Below are 19,127 nucleotides of genomic sequence, written 5' to 3'. Positions count from 1 at the left end.
TGTTATTCAACATCAGTGGCTGTCCCAGAATAAAAATGGAATGTATTTTTGGTAACTGAGGAACAGCAAGTGCTGGAGGGTTGAAAATAGATGTCATATGATACCAGTTATAGCCTGGTGAAACTTAGCAGACCTGGGAAACTTCAAAGAGCAAGCCAAAATGGAGGGCAATTCTATACTCCATGCTTTTAACAACATCTATTTTGCAATCTTTGCTTTATTTTGCTTCAAGCTTTTAATTAAGATTTCTTTGGCTCTGCTGACCCACTTCTATATTGTTAAAGGCAACAGAAAAGAGGCTGCCAGGATAGCAGAAGAGATCTATGGAATAGCGCCAGGTAAAATGTTAATTATGGGCACTAATGAATTGAGCTGTGTTCTAAGTTTTATGCCTTGAGAAATTAGATTTTAACCACTGTGCAAAATATGACTCTCTATCAGTTAGCCAGCTTGACTGTAAACAACACTTGTTTAAGTATAGTAAATATAGAATAATAGTAAAGTAAATAAAGAAGTTTGCTTTGGGAAGCAAAGAACTTGTCAGAGTCAACTGTGTGAGTGACAAGGGTTTTACTATGTATCCTAGTTTACAACCAGAGAGCATTTAGGGAAGAGGTTTAGACTGTGGGTTTTCTGAAGAAAGATACCAGGAAGGGTGTAATTAATGCCTGACTGGATCTAAGTCTAGTGTCCATGTTCTTTTGAACCAGACCATAAAAAAGAGCATAGCTAAAATTCCTGTGAGACCAAAAGTATGGAAATGACTATACGTAATGGGCCTCCAAAGAATCATTTTCCCATTTGTTTCTTTCCAAATACTGTTTCTACAGACTTAAACGAATTTGTCACAATAGTGCATTGCTAGGAATTAACACAAAAGTAACGCTTCTAATTAAAAAACAACAACGAGGAGTCCTTGTAGCCCAAATGAATTTGTTAGTCTCTAACGTGCTACAAGGACTCCTCAGTGGTTTTTTGTTGACCCAGACTAACATGGCTAGCACTCTGAAACCTGTCACTTTTAATTAAAGTGTGTTATGGCTTTAAAAATAACTGCTAACCAGTAATTGATTTCCTAATTAAATCATAAAGACACAGTATTTAGTGACATCATTCTTATTAGGGGCTAGACTCTGAGACTCTTACTCAGGATGTGTATATATACACATATTCTATTCAGCCTGAGGCAGACACCTGACATGGAAAACTTCAGTCTTACTCTGTGAGTGGTCCTATGGAAGCGAGAGGAACTATTTGCAGTGTAAGATGACAACTCATTGTAAGAGTATCAGAATCTGGGCCAAAGTGAAGATTCAGCAACTTATTACCAAGCTCATATAAAGCAGACTAAATAGTTATTTATCCCCATCTCTGCAAGTGTTAGAATCTATCGTATGATTTATTAGAAAAGAGTGCTGTTAATTTATTGACTAAGTACTTATTACATATGCCTTAATTTAAATTTCGTGAAATATTTGATAATTGGCTTTTCCCACCTGTATACAGATTCTTTATCTAAGTGCATACAAAGTTACCAGGACTCCATCATATGTTTATCTGCAGGTTGCCATTTGCAAATAGCCATCAAGGATAATCTTTCAAAACAAAAGGTCATGTGATGTTATTGCCTGGGCACTAGATTGGATTACAGATACAGTGTCACAGCCTAAAGTAAAAGCAATGTTGAGAGAAGCAGCAGCCGAGCTGCTTAAATTATCTGTAGAAACTTAGAAAGGACATAAAATTTCAGACATGCCTTTGGTAACCGGCGAGTTAAGAGACGCCCTTTATGGGAACTACATTTGCCACACGTTTCAGGGAGGTATGTTGCTGTAGCTGACATGGAAATATGTGTGTGCATTCTCATGGTGAGAAGAGTGCCTGCTTTATGTAACATGAAGTGTGTAAATATATACATACAGTATAGACGTGTGTGAAATGATTGTATATGCAGCACAGTGTGTGTGTGTGTGTGTGTGTTAGGTTAATTAGAGCTGGGGGTGGAAGCACCGTCTATTATTAAGGTTGCTGGCTGCTTCCCATTATATAACTTTGCCAAAGTTTTAACTGTTCAGACTGAAATTTTTCATGTCAGGTGTCTGCCTCAGGGTGAATAGAGTATGTGTACATATACATACATAACTTGCAGCCAAAACGTTTCAGCATTTTCTGAGAGCAAGGCTAGGGAAAAATCCATTGTTCTGCCTGTGTTCAAAAATTTGGGTGGCCTTTTATTTGAGAAGAACTAGTGCTCCCACACTTTGGAGCAAGGACTCGCAATCTGGCAGGATGGTCCTTTGTATCCTTTTGCCATTCCTGTGAAAGTCTGCCCAAATTTGGCATTGTAACCTTGCCACTGCAGACTCGGTTGGGACTGGTGACTGAAACTGAGGGCTGGGAGCTTGTCTCTTCTGTGCTCAATGGGTATGTCTACTCTGCAATTAAAAATCTATGGCTGGCTTGTGGCAGCTGACTTGAGCTCACAGGGCTCAGGCTTAGGGGCTGTTTAACGGCAGTGTAGACATTTGGGCTCAGGCTGGAGCTTGACCTGTGAGGCGGGAGGGTCCTAGAGCTCAGGCTGCAGCCCAAGCGCAATGTGTACACTGCAATATAACAGCCCCTTAGCTCAAGCTCTGCAAGCCTGAATCAGCTGGCACAGGCCAGCAACAGGTGTCTAACTGCAGTGTAGACATACCCTTAGTGGCCTTCTGCTGGGCTCAGGCAACATGGAGGGGGAAGCTGCCTGATTGAAATGCAGAGCGGATGAGATGAGAGACAGCTCTGGGTGGGGAGGCAGAGAATAGATTGGGAAATACGGAAAAAATGTGGTTCTGATGAGAACTGGACTGAAACCAAATTTCAAAATGTCAAAATTTCCCACAAATCTGAGATTTCTGCCAGCTCTAATTGTGAGGCAGTTTGGTTTTAGATGCTAAACTGTGGCCAGTAAATTCTCTCTGCCTGAATCACTCTAGCTAAAATAACTTTTGTAATGATCTGCTTGGCTGAACATGTATAAATCTGTTGGTAGCAGCTCTATTGAAGTGGGACCAAAAATGGGCGGGGGGAAGACAAACTAAGACAAAGTAGCCAGCATTGAGAAGTTTGTTGTTCAAAATGATGTAGAAAAGCAGGAATCAAGCACCTGGCAGAGTGTATTTTTTCATGTTCCTCTGAAATCTTCAAGTGAGGAAGAGAAAAAAAATACTATTATCTGCTAATGTGTATAAGTGGGAAAGGTAGACACATTTATAGTATGTATTAGTTTCAGAGAAAAAATTGCGGGGGACAAATTAGAATTGGCTTGATGTACATGTCACCCCCAAAGCTCAGCTAGTGTTTGCATGCAATACATCTCATAACAAAGTGAAAACAAACCCATAGAGCAAATTTGTGACAAAATTTAAGTTACCCAATAAAGCCTGTGGCCAAGATATCTTTAAAAAAAAAAAAGGTGCAGGATTTTGAAGATTGTCCCAGAGTCTCAATGACATTGTACTGCTAACTCACATCGGTACTTTTAAAAATCCCTGCCATAAGGCTTTACTTAGGTTTCTAAATAAGTGACCTGATTTTCAGAAACACTGGGTGTGCAGCAGTTCCCACTGAAATCAATTTTTGTAGGCAATCTCACTTTGTTGGTTTCAGGCCAACACTGACACATCTTAAACAATCGTCCCAAATAGATAAGGGGGGGATGTGTGTAATAATTTGTCTTGTGATTTTTTTGGAACTGTTTGTATCTTGATGTCTCTGTGCCTTTGAAATGCCTTTGAATGAACTCTTGGGCTGTTTTAGGTTCATGGGCAGATCGATCTCCTCTTCATGAAGCTGCTTTCCAAGGGCGCCTGCTATCTTTGAAAACGTTGATTGCACAGGTAAGAAACCAAAAATAAATAAATAAAAGGTTAGGTAGGCCTCAGGATTTTTTTGGTTAGATCTTAACCATGAATGATGTGATAGATTATAGCGGGCACTCTAAGACATAGAGTTACGGTTCTAAATAAAAAGATATACTGGACACATTTTGTCATATTAAATGTTGGGGGTAAGCTCAAAACAAAGGCCACAGATCACACTGAGTTATAATAAGCAAACATGATCTTTGGGTTTGTTTTCAAAGGCAAACAATACAAACAGGCTTCAAAGGACTTGAATATAAAGATACCAAAATTATTTATCCTGTATTAATGATCAGGTATTACACTTCTGTAAGGCTGCAAATGTGTATGTTGCCTTATAAAACAGAGCCAGACGTGTTCCCTGCCACAGAGCAGCTTACAAGCTCCCAGTCCTGTGAGGTGCTGTACGGCCTCCACACCCACTGAAGCCACAGATCCAGATGGGCAAAAGTGGGGAGGAAAAAAGGATCAAGGAGAACAAGAGGAGAAAGGGGATAGTGGATAGGTCCGAGGAGCAGATTATAGTTAGAAACTCTAGGAGAACAATTAACCAAAATGCAACCTGGAAGGATAACACATTGGTTCTCCCTTCCTGAAAATGATCTGCTACCAAGGAGATGGTCCATTGAGTCCAAGTGCAGTCTATTTTGTCATAATACAGATGTAGGATTCCAAGCAGTGGGAAACATTTAAAATCTTTTAGCAAAGGCAGCCAGTGTTCACTGTTTGGTCACGACTTGGATTAATTGTGCTGGTCTCTGGGACTTAGTGGATGCTGTAGTGGAAGAAAAGAAAATTTTCCTTTTTCTGCACAGCAGTAGGTTTCAAAAATTATTTATGTTCTGATCTATCAGAGTCAAAGGCAATGTCTACACTCCAGGCGTTGTGATTCCCTGCCCACTACCACCTACTCATGGCAGCTTGAGGAGAACTGGTCTTCATATGAATAGCAGTGTAGCATGGGAAGTGGGAGCTGTGGCCTGGCTTAGCTGAGCCACGTACAAACCAGGTTGAACTCATGGATATGTACTCCATCTGTGCTGCTGCGACTATACTGTTGATGCTTGCACTGTCTCCCTCAAGCTAGCGTGAGAAAGTCTACACAAGCTGGGAATCACCCCTTGCTCAAAGTGTAGACATTGCCAAAGTGTGACATCAGTCACTGGTGCTCAAGATTCATCTCTTCATTCCTTATTTCTCCCGGGGCTGTCCAACTCTTTCTGTGACGAGGGCCATAAGACATTTTGAATTATGGTTTACGGGCCAGACCAACAAAGTTAGGGCCATATCCCACCATTGATCCACAACAAAACAACAGTGGTATTTACAATGATGAAGGGTAAAACATGACCATGATGCAGTAACTAAACTCTTAGTACCTTAACTGAAGTAATTTCATTCAGATCACGCACTGGGAAAAATGATGCACGATGCCTCATTGCTTTGTCTGTCTTTTGTTTGGTCATTTACGTGCATTTATTCAATTTGTATGCATACGTGCACAGACACTGTCTTGTGGTGACTGTGCGAATTGCAAGCTTAAGTTATTTGAAAAACTATTTTTTTAAATTCACACCATAAGGCTTAAGAGTTAGCTCTCGGTTTTGCTGAATGGGGGGAGTTCACTTTGCTTAGAGCTGTTCTTTCAGGATGTCCATAGATTTAGGAAGACAACAGACTGGACTTCTACATAAAGTGCTTCCGCCGACGTACACGGGCTGAAATTGTGGAAAAGCAGCATCACTTGCCCCATAACCACAGCCGTGCAGAACACAATGCCATCCACAGCTTCAGAAACAGCTCTGACATCATAATCAAAAAGGCTGACAAAGGAGGTGCTGTCGTCATCATGAATAGGTCGAAATATGAACAAGAGGCTGCTAGGCAGCTCTCCAACATCACTTTCTACAAGCCATTACCCTCTGATCCCACTGAGGGTTACCAAAAGAAACTACATCATTTGCTCAAGAAACTCCCTGAAAAAGCACAAGAACAAATCTGCACAGACACGCCCCTGGAACCCCGACCTGGGATATTCTATCTACTACCCAAGATCCAAAAACCTGGAAATCCTGGAGGCCCTATCATCTCAGGCATTGGCATCCTGACAGCAGGATTGTCTGGCTATGTAGACTCCCTCCTCAGGCCCTACGCTACCAGCACTCCCAGCTATCCTTGAGACACCACTGACTTCCTGAGGAAACTACAATCCATCGGTGATCTTCCTGGAAACACCATCCTGGCCACTATGTATGTAGAAGCCCTCTACAACAACATTCCACACAAAGATGGACGACAAGCCGTCAGGAACAGTATCCCCGATAATGTCACGGCTAACCTGGTGGCTGAACTTTGTGACTTTGTCCTTACCCATAACTATTTCACATTTGGGGACAATGTATACCTTCAAATCAGCGGCACTGTCATGGGTACCTGCATGGCCCCACAGTATGCCAACATTTTTATGGCTGACTTAGAACAACGCTTCCTCAGCTCTCGTCCCCTAACGCCCCTACTCTACTTGCGCTACACTGATGACATCTTCATCATTTGGACCCATGGAAAAGAAGCCCTTGAGGAATTCCACCATGATTTCAACAATTTCCATCTCACCATCAACCTCAGCCTGGACCAGTCCACACAAGAGATCCACTTCCTGGACACTACAGTGTTAATAAGCGATGGTCACATAAACACAACCCTATACTGGAAACCTACTGACCGCTATTCCTACCTACATGCCTCCAGCTTTCATCCAGACCACACCACACCACATGATCCATTGTCTACAGCCAAGCTCTACGATACAACCGCATTTGCTCCAACCCCTCAGACAGAGACAAACACCTACAAGATCTCTATCAAGCATTCTCATAACTACAGTACCCACCTGCTGAAGTGAAGAAACAGATTGACAGAGCCAGAAGAGTACCCAGAAGTTACCTACTACAGGACAGGCCCAACAAAGAAAATAACACAACGCCACTAGCCATCACCTTCAGCCCCCAACTAAAACCTCTCCAATGCATCATCAAGGATCTACAACCTATCCTGAAGGACGACCCATCACTCTCACAGATCTTGGGAGACAGGCCAGTCCTTGCTTACAGACAGCCCCCAAACCTGAAACAAATATTCACCAGCAACCACACACCACACAACAGAACCACTAACCCAGGAACCTATCCTTGCAACAAAGCCCGTTGCCAACTGTGTCCACATATCTATTCAGGGGACACCATCATAGGGCGTAATCACATCAGCCACACTATCAGATGCTCGTTCACCTGCACATCTACCAATGTGATATATGCCAGCAATGCCCCTCTGCCATGTACATTGGTCAAACTGGACAGTCTCTACGTAAAAGAATAAATGGACACAAATCAGACATCAAGAATTATAACATTCAAAAACCAGTTGGAGAACACTTCAATCTCTTTGGTCACTCGATTACAGACCTAAAAGTTAAAATTCTTCAACAAAAAGACTTCAAAACCAGACTCCAACGAGAGACTGCCGAATTGGAATCAATTTGCAAACTGGATACAATTAACTTAGGCTTGAATAGAGACTGGGAGTGGATGGGTCATTAAACAAAGTAAAACTATTTCCCCTTGTTTATTCCCCCCCCACACACACACACACACTGTTCCTCAGACGTTCTTGTCAACTGCTGGAAATGGCCCACCTTGATTATCACTACAAAAGGTTTCCCCGCCCCTGCCCCCCCCGCTCTCCTGCTGGTAATAGCTCACCTTAAGTGATCAGTCTCGTTACAGTGTGTATGGTAACATCCATTGTTTCTTGTTCTGTGTGTATATACATCTCCTCAGTGTATTTTCCACTGAATGCATCCGATGAAGTGACCTGTAGCCCACGAAAGCTTATGCTCTAATAAATTTGTTAGTCTCTAAGGTGCCACAAGTACTCCTTTTCTTTTTGCGAATACAGACTAACATGGCTGCTACTCTGCATCAGTTACATTCAATTCACATTTGGAAGGATTTTTTCACTGCCATAAAGTCTCAAAACTTTTCTCTCAATGAATGGTTGAATTCTGAGGAATTGGAATTTGTCATATGAGTCATATAAATACTTTTAGGAAGCCAGATCCTGCCTGTGAGCTAATGTATTTTATGCCTCTGATATGTTACAAGACATCTCTCTTTCAGTGATCTCTACAGAAAGTAGAAAATAGGAGATGCTCCGGGGCCACTGTACCAACTGTCAAGGACAAAAGGTGGCCTTAATTTATTACAGAGTACTCCATAGAACAGCCCATAAGAGCGGCCATACTGGGTCAGACCAAAGGTCCATCTAGCCCAGTAACCTGTGTTCCAACAGTGGCTAATACCAGGTACCCCAAAGGAAATGAACAGAACACGTAATCATCAAGTGATCCGTCCCCTGTTGCCCACTCCCAGCTTTTGGCAAACAGAGGCTCGGGACGCCATCCCTGCCCATCTTTGCTAATAGCCACTGATGGATCTATCCACCAGGAACTTATCGAGTTCTTTTTTGAACCCTGTTATAGTCTTGGCCTTAACAACATCCTCCGTCAAAGAGTTCCACAGGTTGACTGTGCATTGTGTGAAGAAATAGAATAATAGAATATCAGGGTTGGAAGGGACCTCAGGAGGTCATCTAGTCCAACTCCCTGCTCAAAGCAGGACCAATCCGCAACTAAAGCATCCCAACCAGGGCTTTGTCAAGCTTAACCTTAAAAACCTCTAAGGAAGGAGAGACCACAACCTCCCTATACTTCCTTTTGTTTGGTTTAAACCTGCTGCCTATCAATTTCATTTGGTGGCCCCTAGTTCTTGTGTTATAAGAAGGAGTAAATAACACTCTTATTGACTTTCTCCACACCGGGCATGATTTGATAGACCTCTATCACGTCCCCCCTTAGTCGTCTCTTTTCTAAGGTGAAAAGTCCCAGTCTTATTAATCTCTCCTCAGATGGAAGCTGTTCCATACCCCTAATAATTTTTGTTGCCCTTTTCTGAACCTTTTCCAATTCCAAAAGCTCTGAACCCCTGCAAGGGGAGAAGGTCCCAGAGTCCAGGCTCCAGCCCAAATGGGAACCTCTACATTGCTCTTAGTTCTCGATCATTCTTTACCAGCCCTCCAACTTCAAGTAATTTTTAAGGTAGGAGGGAAAAGTACATGTGGAGGGGGAAATGAAGGGTGCAAGTGATAAGGAATATGGCTCACTTGTTCAGCTCTCTCTTTCTGGCTCTAGTTTTTCAGGTTGCCATGATGATCATATGGTACTATATTGAAGAAGTGCTGTTGGACTGCAGCTGTGAACATGATTTTTTTTCCCTTAGATATGCCGAAATATGGATTTACTTAATGGCACTTCTTTAAAACATGCAGCAATTTCACAAATAAAAGCACATAGCACATAGTTTAAAACAAACACAATTTTCTCCCTGCGGGGAGGAATGAAGAAAGAACAACCCATGACTGACGCTAAGCACATGACTTGATGCGTCATTGGAAGCTACTCAAATACTACAGAAATAGGTGAAGTGCCAGAACGTGAATAGAACAGAATCCGCATGCCTAGTCCCTGGTGCATCATTATACTTGTAGTACTTGAAGTGTTCTTGGTACTTTGCAGAATATAGAAAAATCACAGTACCCGATTTGCAGAACTTTACAACCTAAGTTTATAGGAATAGGGATGATGGAAGAAAAGGAGATGGGAATCATGGGATTACTTTTTTTTAATCTATGGTTGCATCTCTAGTCTGATTCTGCATGCCTTGAAGCCAGTGGTGAGCTGGAGCCGGTTCGCTGGAACTGGTTGTTAAATTTAGAAGCCCTTTTAGATCTGGTTGGGACAACCGGTTCTAAAAGGGCTTCTAAATTTAACAACTGGCCAAAAGTGGTGCGTTAGGTGCCGACTCCGTGGGTGCTCCAGGGCTGGAGCACCCATGGGGAAAATTTGGTGGGTGCAGAGCACCCACCGGCAGCTCCCCACCCAGCCCCAGCTTACCTCGGCTCTGCCTCCGCCTCCTCCCCTGAATGCGCCGCCCCGCTCTGCTTCTCTGTCCCCTCCCCCAGCTTCCCACGAATCAGCTGTTCACGCAGGAAGCCTGGGAGGGCTGAGAAGCAGGCAGCGGCTCACGCTCAGGCTCAGGGAGGCGGAGGCAGAGCGGAGGTGAGCTGGAGCAAGGGGCGAGAGGAGGGCCGCCCGCACTGCAGCAGGTAACCCGAGGGGGGCGCGCAGGGGAACCACTCCTGGCCCCAGCTCGCCTCCGCCTCGCTGGGCCTGAGTGCGAAGCTGCCTCCTGCTTCTCAGCCCTCCCAGGCTTCCCGCGCAAACAGCTAATTCACGGGAAATGGGGGGGGAAAGGGGGACAGAGAAGCAGAGCAGGGCAGTGTGTTCAGGGGCAGAGACGGAGGCGAGCTGGGGCCGGGCGCAGGGCGGGGAGCTGCTGGTGGGTGCTCTGCACCCACCAAATTTTCCTTGTGGGTGCTCCAGCCCCGAAGCACCCACGGAGTGGGCGCCTAAGGTGCCACTTTTGATGTGGGGGGAGCGGTCGCTCCCCCTGCTCCCCCCCCAACTATGCTACCCCCCCTCTAGGAGCCAGAGGCACCTGCTGGATGCTTCCTGGGAGCTGCCCCAGGTAAGCACTGCCAGGACTCCCCATCATGCCCCCCGGCAGGTCCCTCTGGCTCTTAGGGGCAGGGTGGGCACCCACTATGGTGGCCCACGAGACCCTCCTGCCTGGTTCTGGGGGCAGTCAGGGGACAGGGGAAGGGGTGAATGGGGCAGGGGTCCTGGGGGGGCATCAAGGAACACAGGGGGTTGGATGGGGCAGAAGTCCCGGGGGGGCGGGGGTGGGCCACAACCCCCTCGTGGGGTGAGGAGGGAACCGGTTGTTAAGATTTTGGCAGCTCATCACTGCTGGAAGCCATTGATTTCAGCAATGCAGGACTGGACTTCCAGTTGGTAAAGCTAGTCAAGGGAGTAATCACTGAAGGGAGCAGAATGGGGTTGATCCACAGCAGCAAGATGAATTATGGGGTAAAGCTGCACATGCTATAGCATAGGCATTGCTCACTGTTGTCAAGCTGCCTATGCAGTTTGCCTTGACGTTCGAATTAAACAGGTATCTTTACTTTAAAAGAAATCCAAACACTTTTTTTTAAGATGTGGTTTCAAAGATGAAGTCACTTACTGACCTAAGACCACAAGTGCCATGGAAAGTCAGTGGAACTTGTCCACTTAAATCACTTAGGTGCTTTAAAAACTCCTACCTGTCAAGGCCGGGAAGCTAAGGGCCAGATTTTCAAGAGTTCAGCACCCACCCAGTTCTTGTTGAGGCACCTAAATAAGTGGCTGGATTTTCAAAGAAGTTTGGCAAAGTTATGATCAACTGTTTCTTCTGATGGGAAGGGCTGGACACCATTATCTAAAGTCAGGGCTACTAGTTCTTAGTTTAAGCATTTTTTTACTGATGAAATTGATTACTTGAGTTTTCAATAGATGGGGTATGTTTCCTTTCACTGGATTACTGTTTTCATGTGTTAGGTGTATATATATCTAACTCCGGTGTATTGCTTTAATGCTGTATCACTACCTCCATTTCTTTTCTTCACACAAAGGATTTGTACAGCACCTTTCCTTCCTATGGCGGGGGGGGTGGCGGGGGGGGTATATTGTGCAGTGAATGCACTCCTACTGTAAAGCTATAAAATAGAGTAATTTTAGGAAGGTCACATCAGGTGCAAAAGGAATATTGAGCTTCATGTTAATTCTCTTACATGTTTCCCTCATATGGACATGAGCCAGCAAAGCGTTTAATTTTAAGAGAATTGTTTATTTAAAAATATTCACTTCTTCTAGTTTAAATTGTTGAGCTAGAGGGTATTGACCCGAGCATGATATACTTACAGATACTGCATTTGGAACGTCAGAGTTTGGATTATGTTCCAGAGAACTGATTTCCAATGTACATGTGCATGAATTCTTACTTGTCATTTGATGGAACTATAGTCTGGAAGACGTACACCAAAGTCCCAGTCATGTTTGGAGCCAGCCATATTTGCGCTGCTTTTCCCCCTGTGAGTGTTTGCATGGCTGGTTTCAGTTCATACAGCTGTTAATGGAACACTTATAAAGCGTGTTTGCTATTCAGTATTCTTTACTCCTCTTTAATCAGGTTGATAAACAACCAGGGAGAAGAAACAGCACCACGTGACTCAGGAAACAAATCACACTCCTGGTCAGAGTGCTCATTTTGCGGATAAAAAATGTAGCTTATGATCACAGGCACCTTTTCATATCTGGGAATAGGGAAATTAATCTCAGTGACCGGAGGCCAAAGACATACAGTGTCTCTCCTGCAATCTACCATGAATTATGAAGCAACACAGATAAGCATCACTCAGTTTCTTTACCTTTTGCTTTAAATCCCTTCCAGTAGTGATGGATGCAAGAGCTGCAGTATCAGAGTTATTGTCTGAGCCAGGTGTGTTCCAGGGCAACTCTCATGGACTTCGGTAGGAATTTAGCCAGAGCAAGGACTGTAGATTTGACAGCTATGTAACTCCTGCCTGGAATGAACTCCAGGAATGATGTTTGCATTGCTTGGTTTTTGTTTGTTTTTCACATCTTTGCTTTGAATTCTAGGGTTTCAATGTGAACATTGTAACCATAGATCGGGTTTCTGCTCTCCACGAGGCCTGCCTGGGTGGCCATGTCGCTTGTGCAAAAGTCTTACTGGAGAACGGTGCTCAAGTGAGTACAGGCATATAAACGAGGCCAACACTTCCCTGTGACGTGATCGGTACCGTGGTGACACAACTGGCATTAGCAGGGATTCCCAAGAGACATACATGTATTGGATGCTTCTCACTCTGTGAGTGTGTGTGTGTGTGAGAGAGAGAGAGAGAGAAATTCTGGCCACAAAAGGGGACAATATTTTGCTTTCACTAATAATAAATTACTTACATTTCTGTAGTGGTAGCTTTTCTCCTGAAGGGCCCCATCTTTTTACAGCTTGGTGGCTGTTTTGATCGCAGACATATTCCTTTGTTTTTCTTCTCTGAAACTTCACTGTGATCAGTGCGGGAAAATTAGACCAAGCTAACTGTTATGATGCTGAGTTATGCTTTGCGTTCCAGAATGGTCGCTGGAATTGCTCCAAGTTTTCTGAGATAGTTTGGGATTTACACATACAGGGGCTTAAGAAATGAAACATTTTGTCTAATAAAAGAGCAACTTTTCTCCACATTGGACCCAATATAAAAATATATTTAAAAATAAAATATGGGAATATAATGAAATCTATGGGAATTTATTACATTGGGTCTGCTTACAGGTTCCCCTGATTACTATGATGAACAATTTACATGTGGAGTGGCAAGAAATCAAACAAGAGCAGTCCAACAGTTGATGTATTCATTAGCAGAGAAGAATATGATTATAGAATAACTATACTTTTAATAACTTTTAAGCCCCTAGACAGGAAAAACAAACCTTGATCTTCATATTACTCAGTTTCAGGTTGTTTTTGAAATTACCCAGTTTAAAAAAAATTGAAGTGTATTGATCACACATCTTTTTAGCTCCTAGAAAGTCATAAATCTGAACTACCAATTGTCACTGTCAGTAAGTAATCCTTATTGTTCAACTTTTCCCATTCTTCATTGCTATATACAGTCTCAGTTAGTCAGTGGCTTTTCCTTTACATAAATTAATAGTCACGGACACAAGAAGCTGTGTCCCTTTCTCTTTCCTTTCTTCAGCACTGTGATCTTTTTCATTTTCTTCACTAGAAAGCCATTTACTCTGGAACAACCTTCCCAGAATTCCTTCCTCTATTACCAGATAAGTCAGTACCCAGTGGAGAGGCTCTGCTAGTGTTTTTGCAAGACAAATTGGCTGCCCATCAACATTTAGGAGCTGCACAGCAAGGCTTTGTCTAGGCTGGGGGAAAGCATCATGTTAGAAATGCAGTCACTAACTCTTTTTAACTTGCAATACGACTGTGCCCTTAGTGTGGACATGGACAGTTATGCTGAACACATATTAGCTGGTCTGTGATTTTAACAGGTGTTTAAACATGACTTGTCCTCATTTACATTAAGTGCTAAGTCATGTTTAACATCATGGTAGTTAACAAGTTTTCTAACACGATGATTTTTCCCCATTGTAGACGTGGCCCTGCCATTGAGCCTATTCCCTGGGTGTAGAGCTCTGCAGCTGGGTGAAGTGCCATTCAAAACACATTAGACTTCATTTTACCACTCTGGGCAAATATCCCTGCACCACATATAGGGAACCAGTTTGGTGGGGCTTAGGAATTCAAGATGATGGTCGTCTCTTCCTTCAGATATACTGTTCCCTTCAAGACTGTGCTTGTGTTCCTTTTGGCCCTCATCTTTCGCCAGGCCCTTCCTTTCCCCAGAAGCCAAACAAAGCGCCATTCTGTACTGTTTCCAAAATAGGAGGTGGGCAGTCTGGAAGAGAGTTGGAAAATGGCCTTTTTATTATTAAAATATATGCAGTTCAAACAACTATATTCAGCATCTTGGAAAAAAGCTAAACTGTGCACCCAGTCGTACAGCTGCATAATCCCCTCATGTAGACATTGTTGAAGCTGCTCCAGCAACTGGGAATTGATTGGTAGCGTTTCATACGGGACTGCCAACTCAGCCAATCAGGCATCAAAATGCCAGCAAAAACACTAGCAAAGAAGCAGCCCCTCTGCTTCTCCTCTCCAATGGGTACTCACTTGTCTGGTAACAGAAGAAAGGATGTTGGGAAGGTTGTTCCAGAATTCATGGCTCAGTAGGGAAGGAAATTAAAAAGATCACAGCACTGCAAAAAGGCAATAAAGTAGGACACAGCTTCTCCTAGAAAACTCCTATTAAGTTTTTTTTTTTGTAAAAAAAATGCAATTTTCCATTAGTAAAAGAAAACCTTCCAAAGAAAAATTTTAGGCAGCCCTAATTCCACTGTAGAACTACAGCTTGAAAGGAGACCGAGTTGGAAACAGGGGTCACTGTGAATCTGGCTGCTCTATTATAAGGGGAGGGCAATAAAACTGTTCATCCTATTCCATAAGGCCAGCTGGGGTCTCCAGTTCCCATTCTGTAGCAAGCTGTAGTGAAGGCCCCCATGTACAGCACACTAGTGACTAGATCCACATTATGCAACAAGTCCCTCCCAGGCAGTTTCTTCAGCAGAGCTGCCCTTATCTCCGTGAGAAACTGGGAATCATGCAACAGCGCTGATAGTGAAATCTGATCATCTGCGTGGCTTCCAGACTGGAGAGAGCAGGAAACAGACGGGGCTAGGTGGTCTGTTTGACTAAATAAAACTGTTCACAAAGTATTTGCTTTCCTTCCAAGGTTTTGATTTGGTCAGAAAACTGCAGCTGTGTTGCGGTGGGGTGTCTGAAAACGATTTGGGGGGATTACATGAAAAGTCTCAATTTTCCGTGGGAAAAATCCCTGTTTTCCAGCCCGCTCTACGTAGGAGCTTGTACAATTTTCCGTGTCAGAGTCCTGTTGCTGAGGCTGCCCTGAGAAACAGGGCGCGGCCCTTGCTGGGTATCGGGCTCTTCTACGGCGTGTCACTCTGAATTTGGTGACTCCTCTGGGCTCTGACGTTACGTAAGATCAGTGTCGTCTTCTTCTTACGCTGTAGTTAGCGTTGAGATGCGCGTGGCTTCCCGCGGAAGCGCAGCCCTTTTGAAACAGGGCACTGTCCGTTTGTCCTGCTGTTTCAGGTCAATGCAGTCAGCACCGATGGCATCACTCCTCTCTTTAATGCCTGCTGTAGTGGCAGTGTAGCTTGTGTGAACACGCTGCTTGAATCCGGAGCCACCCCCCAGCTAGAGAATCACCTTGCTTCACCTGTTCATGAAACAGTAAAGAGAGGTAATGAGAAGGCTCTGAGTACAGCCAACGATAAAAAGATCTGGCTTTGTTTTCCCTCCCTAAATAACTGTGGGAAATTAATCTGCACCTGAAGTATCTGGGCCAGAGGGATAAATGTGTGTTTGGTTTATTCCATACTCTTCTATATAGAGTTCTGTGTATTGGGTTCTAACGCTATGTGACTAGGGTGTGTTTGTTGGGCATCCTGCCGAGAGGCACTGAAGCGAGATGACCTCTCTTCTGTGTTATCCAGGTCACAGGGAATGTATGGAAATTCTTGTGGCCAATGACGTTGACATTGACCAAGAAGATTCACAGCACGGGACACCCCTTTATGTGGCCTGCATGTATCAGAGGACAGACTGTGTCAAGAAGCTTCTCGAACTAGGTGCTCTGGGGGCAGAGGAGGGGAAGCTGAACATATTTGAAGCCACCCCCTATTGTTTCTCCTTAATCCCTCTCCACTCCTGATATTAGCATTTAATTCCTCATGACTCCTTGGAGGACCAAGAATTTTGAGATTGGGATAAAAAAACGGATTCTGTCATTCGAAGATGATGAGAGGAGCAACAAAAAACTGTCTTGGTATATTGTTTGCTCTGTGACCCGCATCAACTCCTTTTGATTATTATAAAATAAATATCCAAGCACGCTAAGCATTCACTCATCCACTGCTCCCCACATGCAGAGGGAGCAGATCAGCTAACCAACCACTCAAAAGAATAATCCCTTTAGTGATCATGAAGATCCCACGCACAGCAGGGCAGCACCTCAGGTGGTGTGGCTTGTTTTAGCCAATGCAGATTGACACCAGCTAAGGCTCTGGCCCAATTTGGGTACTACTCTCAGCCCAGGATAAGCATTTTACTCCTGGACCTTCCAAAGTTATTTTAATTAAATGTTAAAAGCATGTTTTTCTGGTCATTTGAATTAATCAGATTGGAAGCAACTATAGATTTTAAACACCCACTCATTTGGTCGTCAAAAAGTTCAGCATTGGCTCAATTCCTGTTGATTCTCCATCCTCCTCATCTTACTGCTACTCTTGATGCTAATATAGTAGCCATGTGACTTCTGGTTATAAAGCATTGCTATAATCAAGAGAAGATGGCAAGTCCTGTGTGCCATCAGGTGCACTTAATTTATTGATGCTAATGATGTGTGATATAAATCTTAGACTCAGCCAGTCAGGTATTTCCCTGCTTTCTCCTTATGCTAACCCTGGTCTATTCTTATCTCTCTGTGTGTTCTTTTAAGGAGCCAGTGTTGACTTGGGTAAACGATTAGACACCCCACTCCATGCTGCAGTTAGGAAATCCAGCACAGAAGCAGTCAACTTGTTAATGGACTATGGCGCTAGCTTGACATGCAGAAATGCTGAATTCAAATGTGCCCTTGATCTGGCAGCCCCCAACAGCAAAGTGGGACAGGCCCTCTTGCTTCGGGAAGGTAATGGCTCTTTCTTTTTTTAAATTTGGACCGTTTTTATTTCCTTTTCATAAGTATTTTTTCATGTTCATCTTGCTTTTCCACATACTGCTGCTCCCTCTGTTAATTCTCTGAGATTCCCCAGGATGTTTCAAGACAGGGCACAAGAATGAGAGTCAAGAGATCTCAGTTCTGTTCCTAGCTTTGCCCCTGACTGCCCATGTGATGGCAGACAAGTCGTGCCATTTTTATGTGCCTCAGTTTCCCATCTGTTGAATAAGGATAGCGCTTATCTGCCTTTGTAAAGTGCTTGGAAAGCTATGAATGAGAAGTGCTAAGTATGTGTATTTATTACTGTTAGTATCAACCATATTTGAGACAGCACGCTAACAACTATTTTGCATACAAACCAGTAATCCCCAATGAAATGTATACATCAGTGGTTCTCAAACCTTTGTACTGGTGACCCCTTTCACATAGCAAGCCTCTGAGTGCGATCTCCCCTAATAAATTAAAAACACTTTTATATATATTTAACACCATTATAAAAGCTGACAGCTCGTGACCCCCCCATGTAATAACTTTGTGACCCCTTGAGGGGTCCCGACCCCCAGTTTGAGAACCCCTGGTATACATCAACTTGGATGTTACAGAGTCTCATTGTGCAGCTCCCTGCATAAACAGCTCCATGAATGTGTTTAACTTGGTTACAGTGAGAAAGTGGAACTTAAGCCCAGTTGGCTACTTAGCGTCTCATATTACTGCCATTACATGAAGCTTCAGGAAGCATTCTGCTAGATCAACGAGCCTTCGTAATTTACCCTTAGCCTTTCTGAGAGTATTTCTAGTACCATTTAAAAATCTGTTTGGAAGAAACTTTGTACTAGAGATGTGCCAACATTTTAGCCATCTCATCTTGCACCTTCTTCTCATGTAGAATTTTTGCCATGCTGTTTACCTTCATATGTACATCTAACTCTGGAGGGTAGAAACTCCACCTCGATTTGTTTTGTAAAGTGAAATGCCCAGCTAAGGCTCTGTATAACGAATAGCTCTGAAATACATGCTGAGCTGAATTATTCTTTCCTTTAGCCTTACAGTTTTACAGCACATTTTCATCTGAGGAAAGCTGTTTGGACCCTACCAATTTAATAGGATAGACCTAGCAATCTGTAGAATTCAAAATCTTTATTAGATCCCTTCCTAAATTTTGGTCCACTAATAGCTTTTGACTAATCGTCATGTATTTTTCCCACTTCCAGTGAGATTGTAAAATATCTGTCTTGAAGTTCCTTATTTTACCAACATTCAATTGTTTTGATTTCTTTATTATATGTTCTGAGTTCAAATTTTCTCTTTTTCTCCAAGGTATATTTATTTCTGTATCTGGCATCAGTCCCATTCTTCCCTTGTGGAACAGTCTGGCAAAGGATCTCTATACATGTTTGCATTGTCTACCTAGTGACTATGAGATAAAGTTGTGACAGGGTTTCAGGGGGCAATACAGACCAGTGAGGGGTTGTGTGATCTCTTCCCCTGTAACCCTGAGTGCCTCACAATGCCTTGCTACTGTAACTCCCTGCCTGGGATACTAACAGTTGGCAACAAGCGTGCAGGTTACACCCTGAGTGTCTGCGTGCTAGAAGTTCTGTGGTTCAGCTGCTGTGGCCCCAGCAGCCTGTACATAGCCCTGTAGACCCACACTGGCTTCCACCAGCCTTGGTTACAACCAGAAATGTGACCCCAACACCCTCCCAGTCCCAAATTTTTCCAAAACTGTGTAATCTGCAATGTCCAGCCCTCTCCTGGACAGTTCAGAGAACTAACAGGGGTTGTTTGTTCCTCTAAAGAGACAAAAGCACATCACAACTTATTAACTTAACTGGGGTG

The 19,127-nt window shown here is 43.6% G+C and overlaps 1 protein-coding gene across 2 annotated transcripts in view; it reads left to right on the top strand.

Annotated features, from left to right (window-relative positions):
• Window positions 1-19,127, top strand: part of ASB11 (ankyrin repeat and SOCS box containing 11) — a 42,060-nt gene continuing 22,933 nt past the window's right edge. The window contains exons 1-6 of one of the 2 annotated variants that reach the window (XM_048861463.2): window positions 1-338; window positions 3,799-3,878; window positions 12,553-12,660; window positions 15,659-15,809; window positions 16,063-16,197; window positions 17,067-17,258. In XM_048861463.2, the coding sequence (XP_048717420.1) occupies window positions 161-338; window positions 3,799-3,878; window positions 12,553-12,660; window positions 15,659-15,809; window positions 16,063-16,197; window positions 17,067-17,258 (844 nt within the window). In that variant the 5' untranslated portion in view covers window positions 1-160. The remainder of the gene's footprint in view (window positions 339-3,798; window positions 3,879-12,552; window positions 12,661-15,658; window positions 15,810-16,062; window positions 16,198-17,066; window positions 17,259-19,127) is intronic. The other variant, XM_048861473.2, reaches the window with a different exon arrangement.

This window comes from Caretta caretta, chromosome 1, assembly GCF_965140235.1.
Source record: "Caretta caretta isolate rCarCar2 chromosome 1, rCarCar1.hap1, whole genome shotgun sequence".
Lineage (NCBI taxonomy): Eukaryota > Metazoa > Chordata > Testudines > Cheloniidae > Caretta > Caretta caretta.
This window is presented reverse-complemented; position numbering and strand designations above follow the sequence as displayed.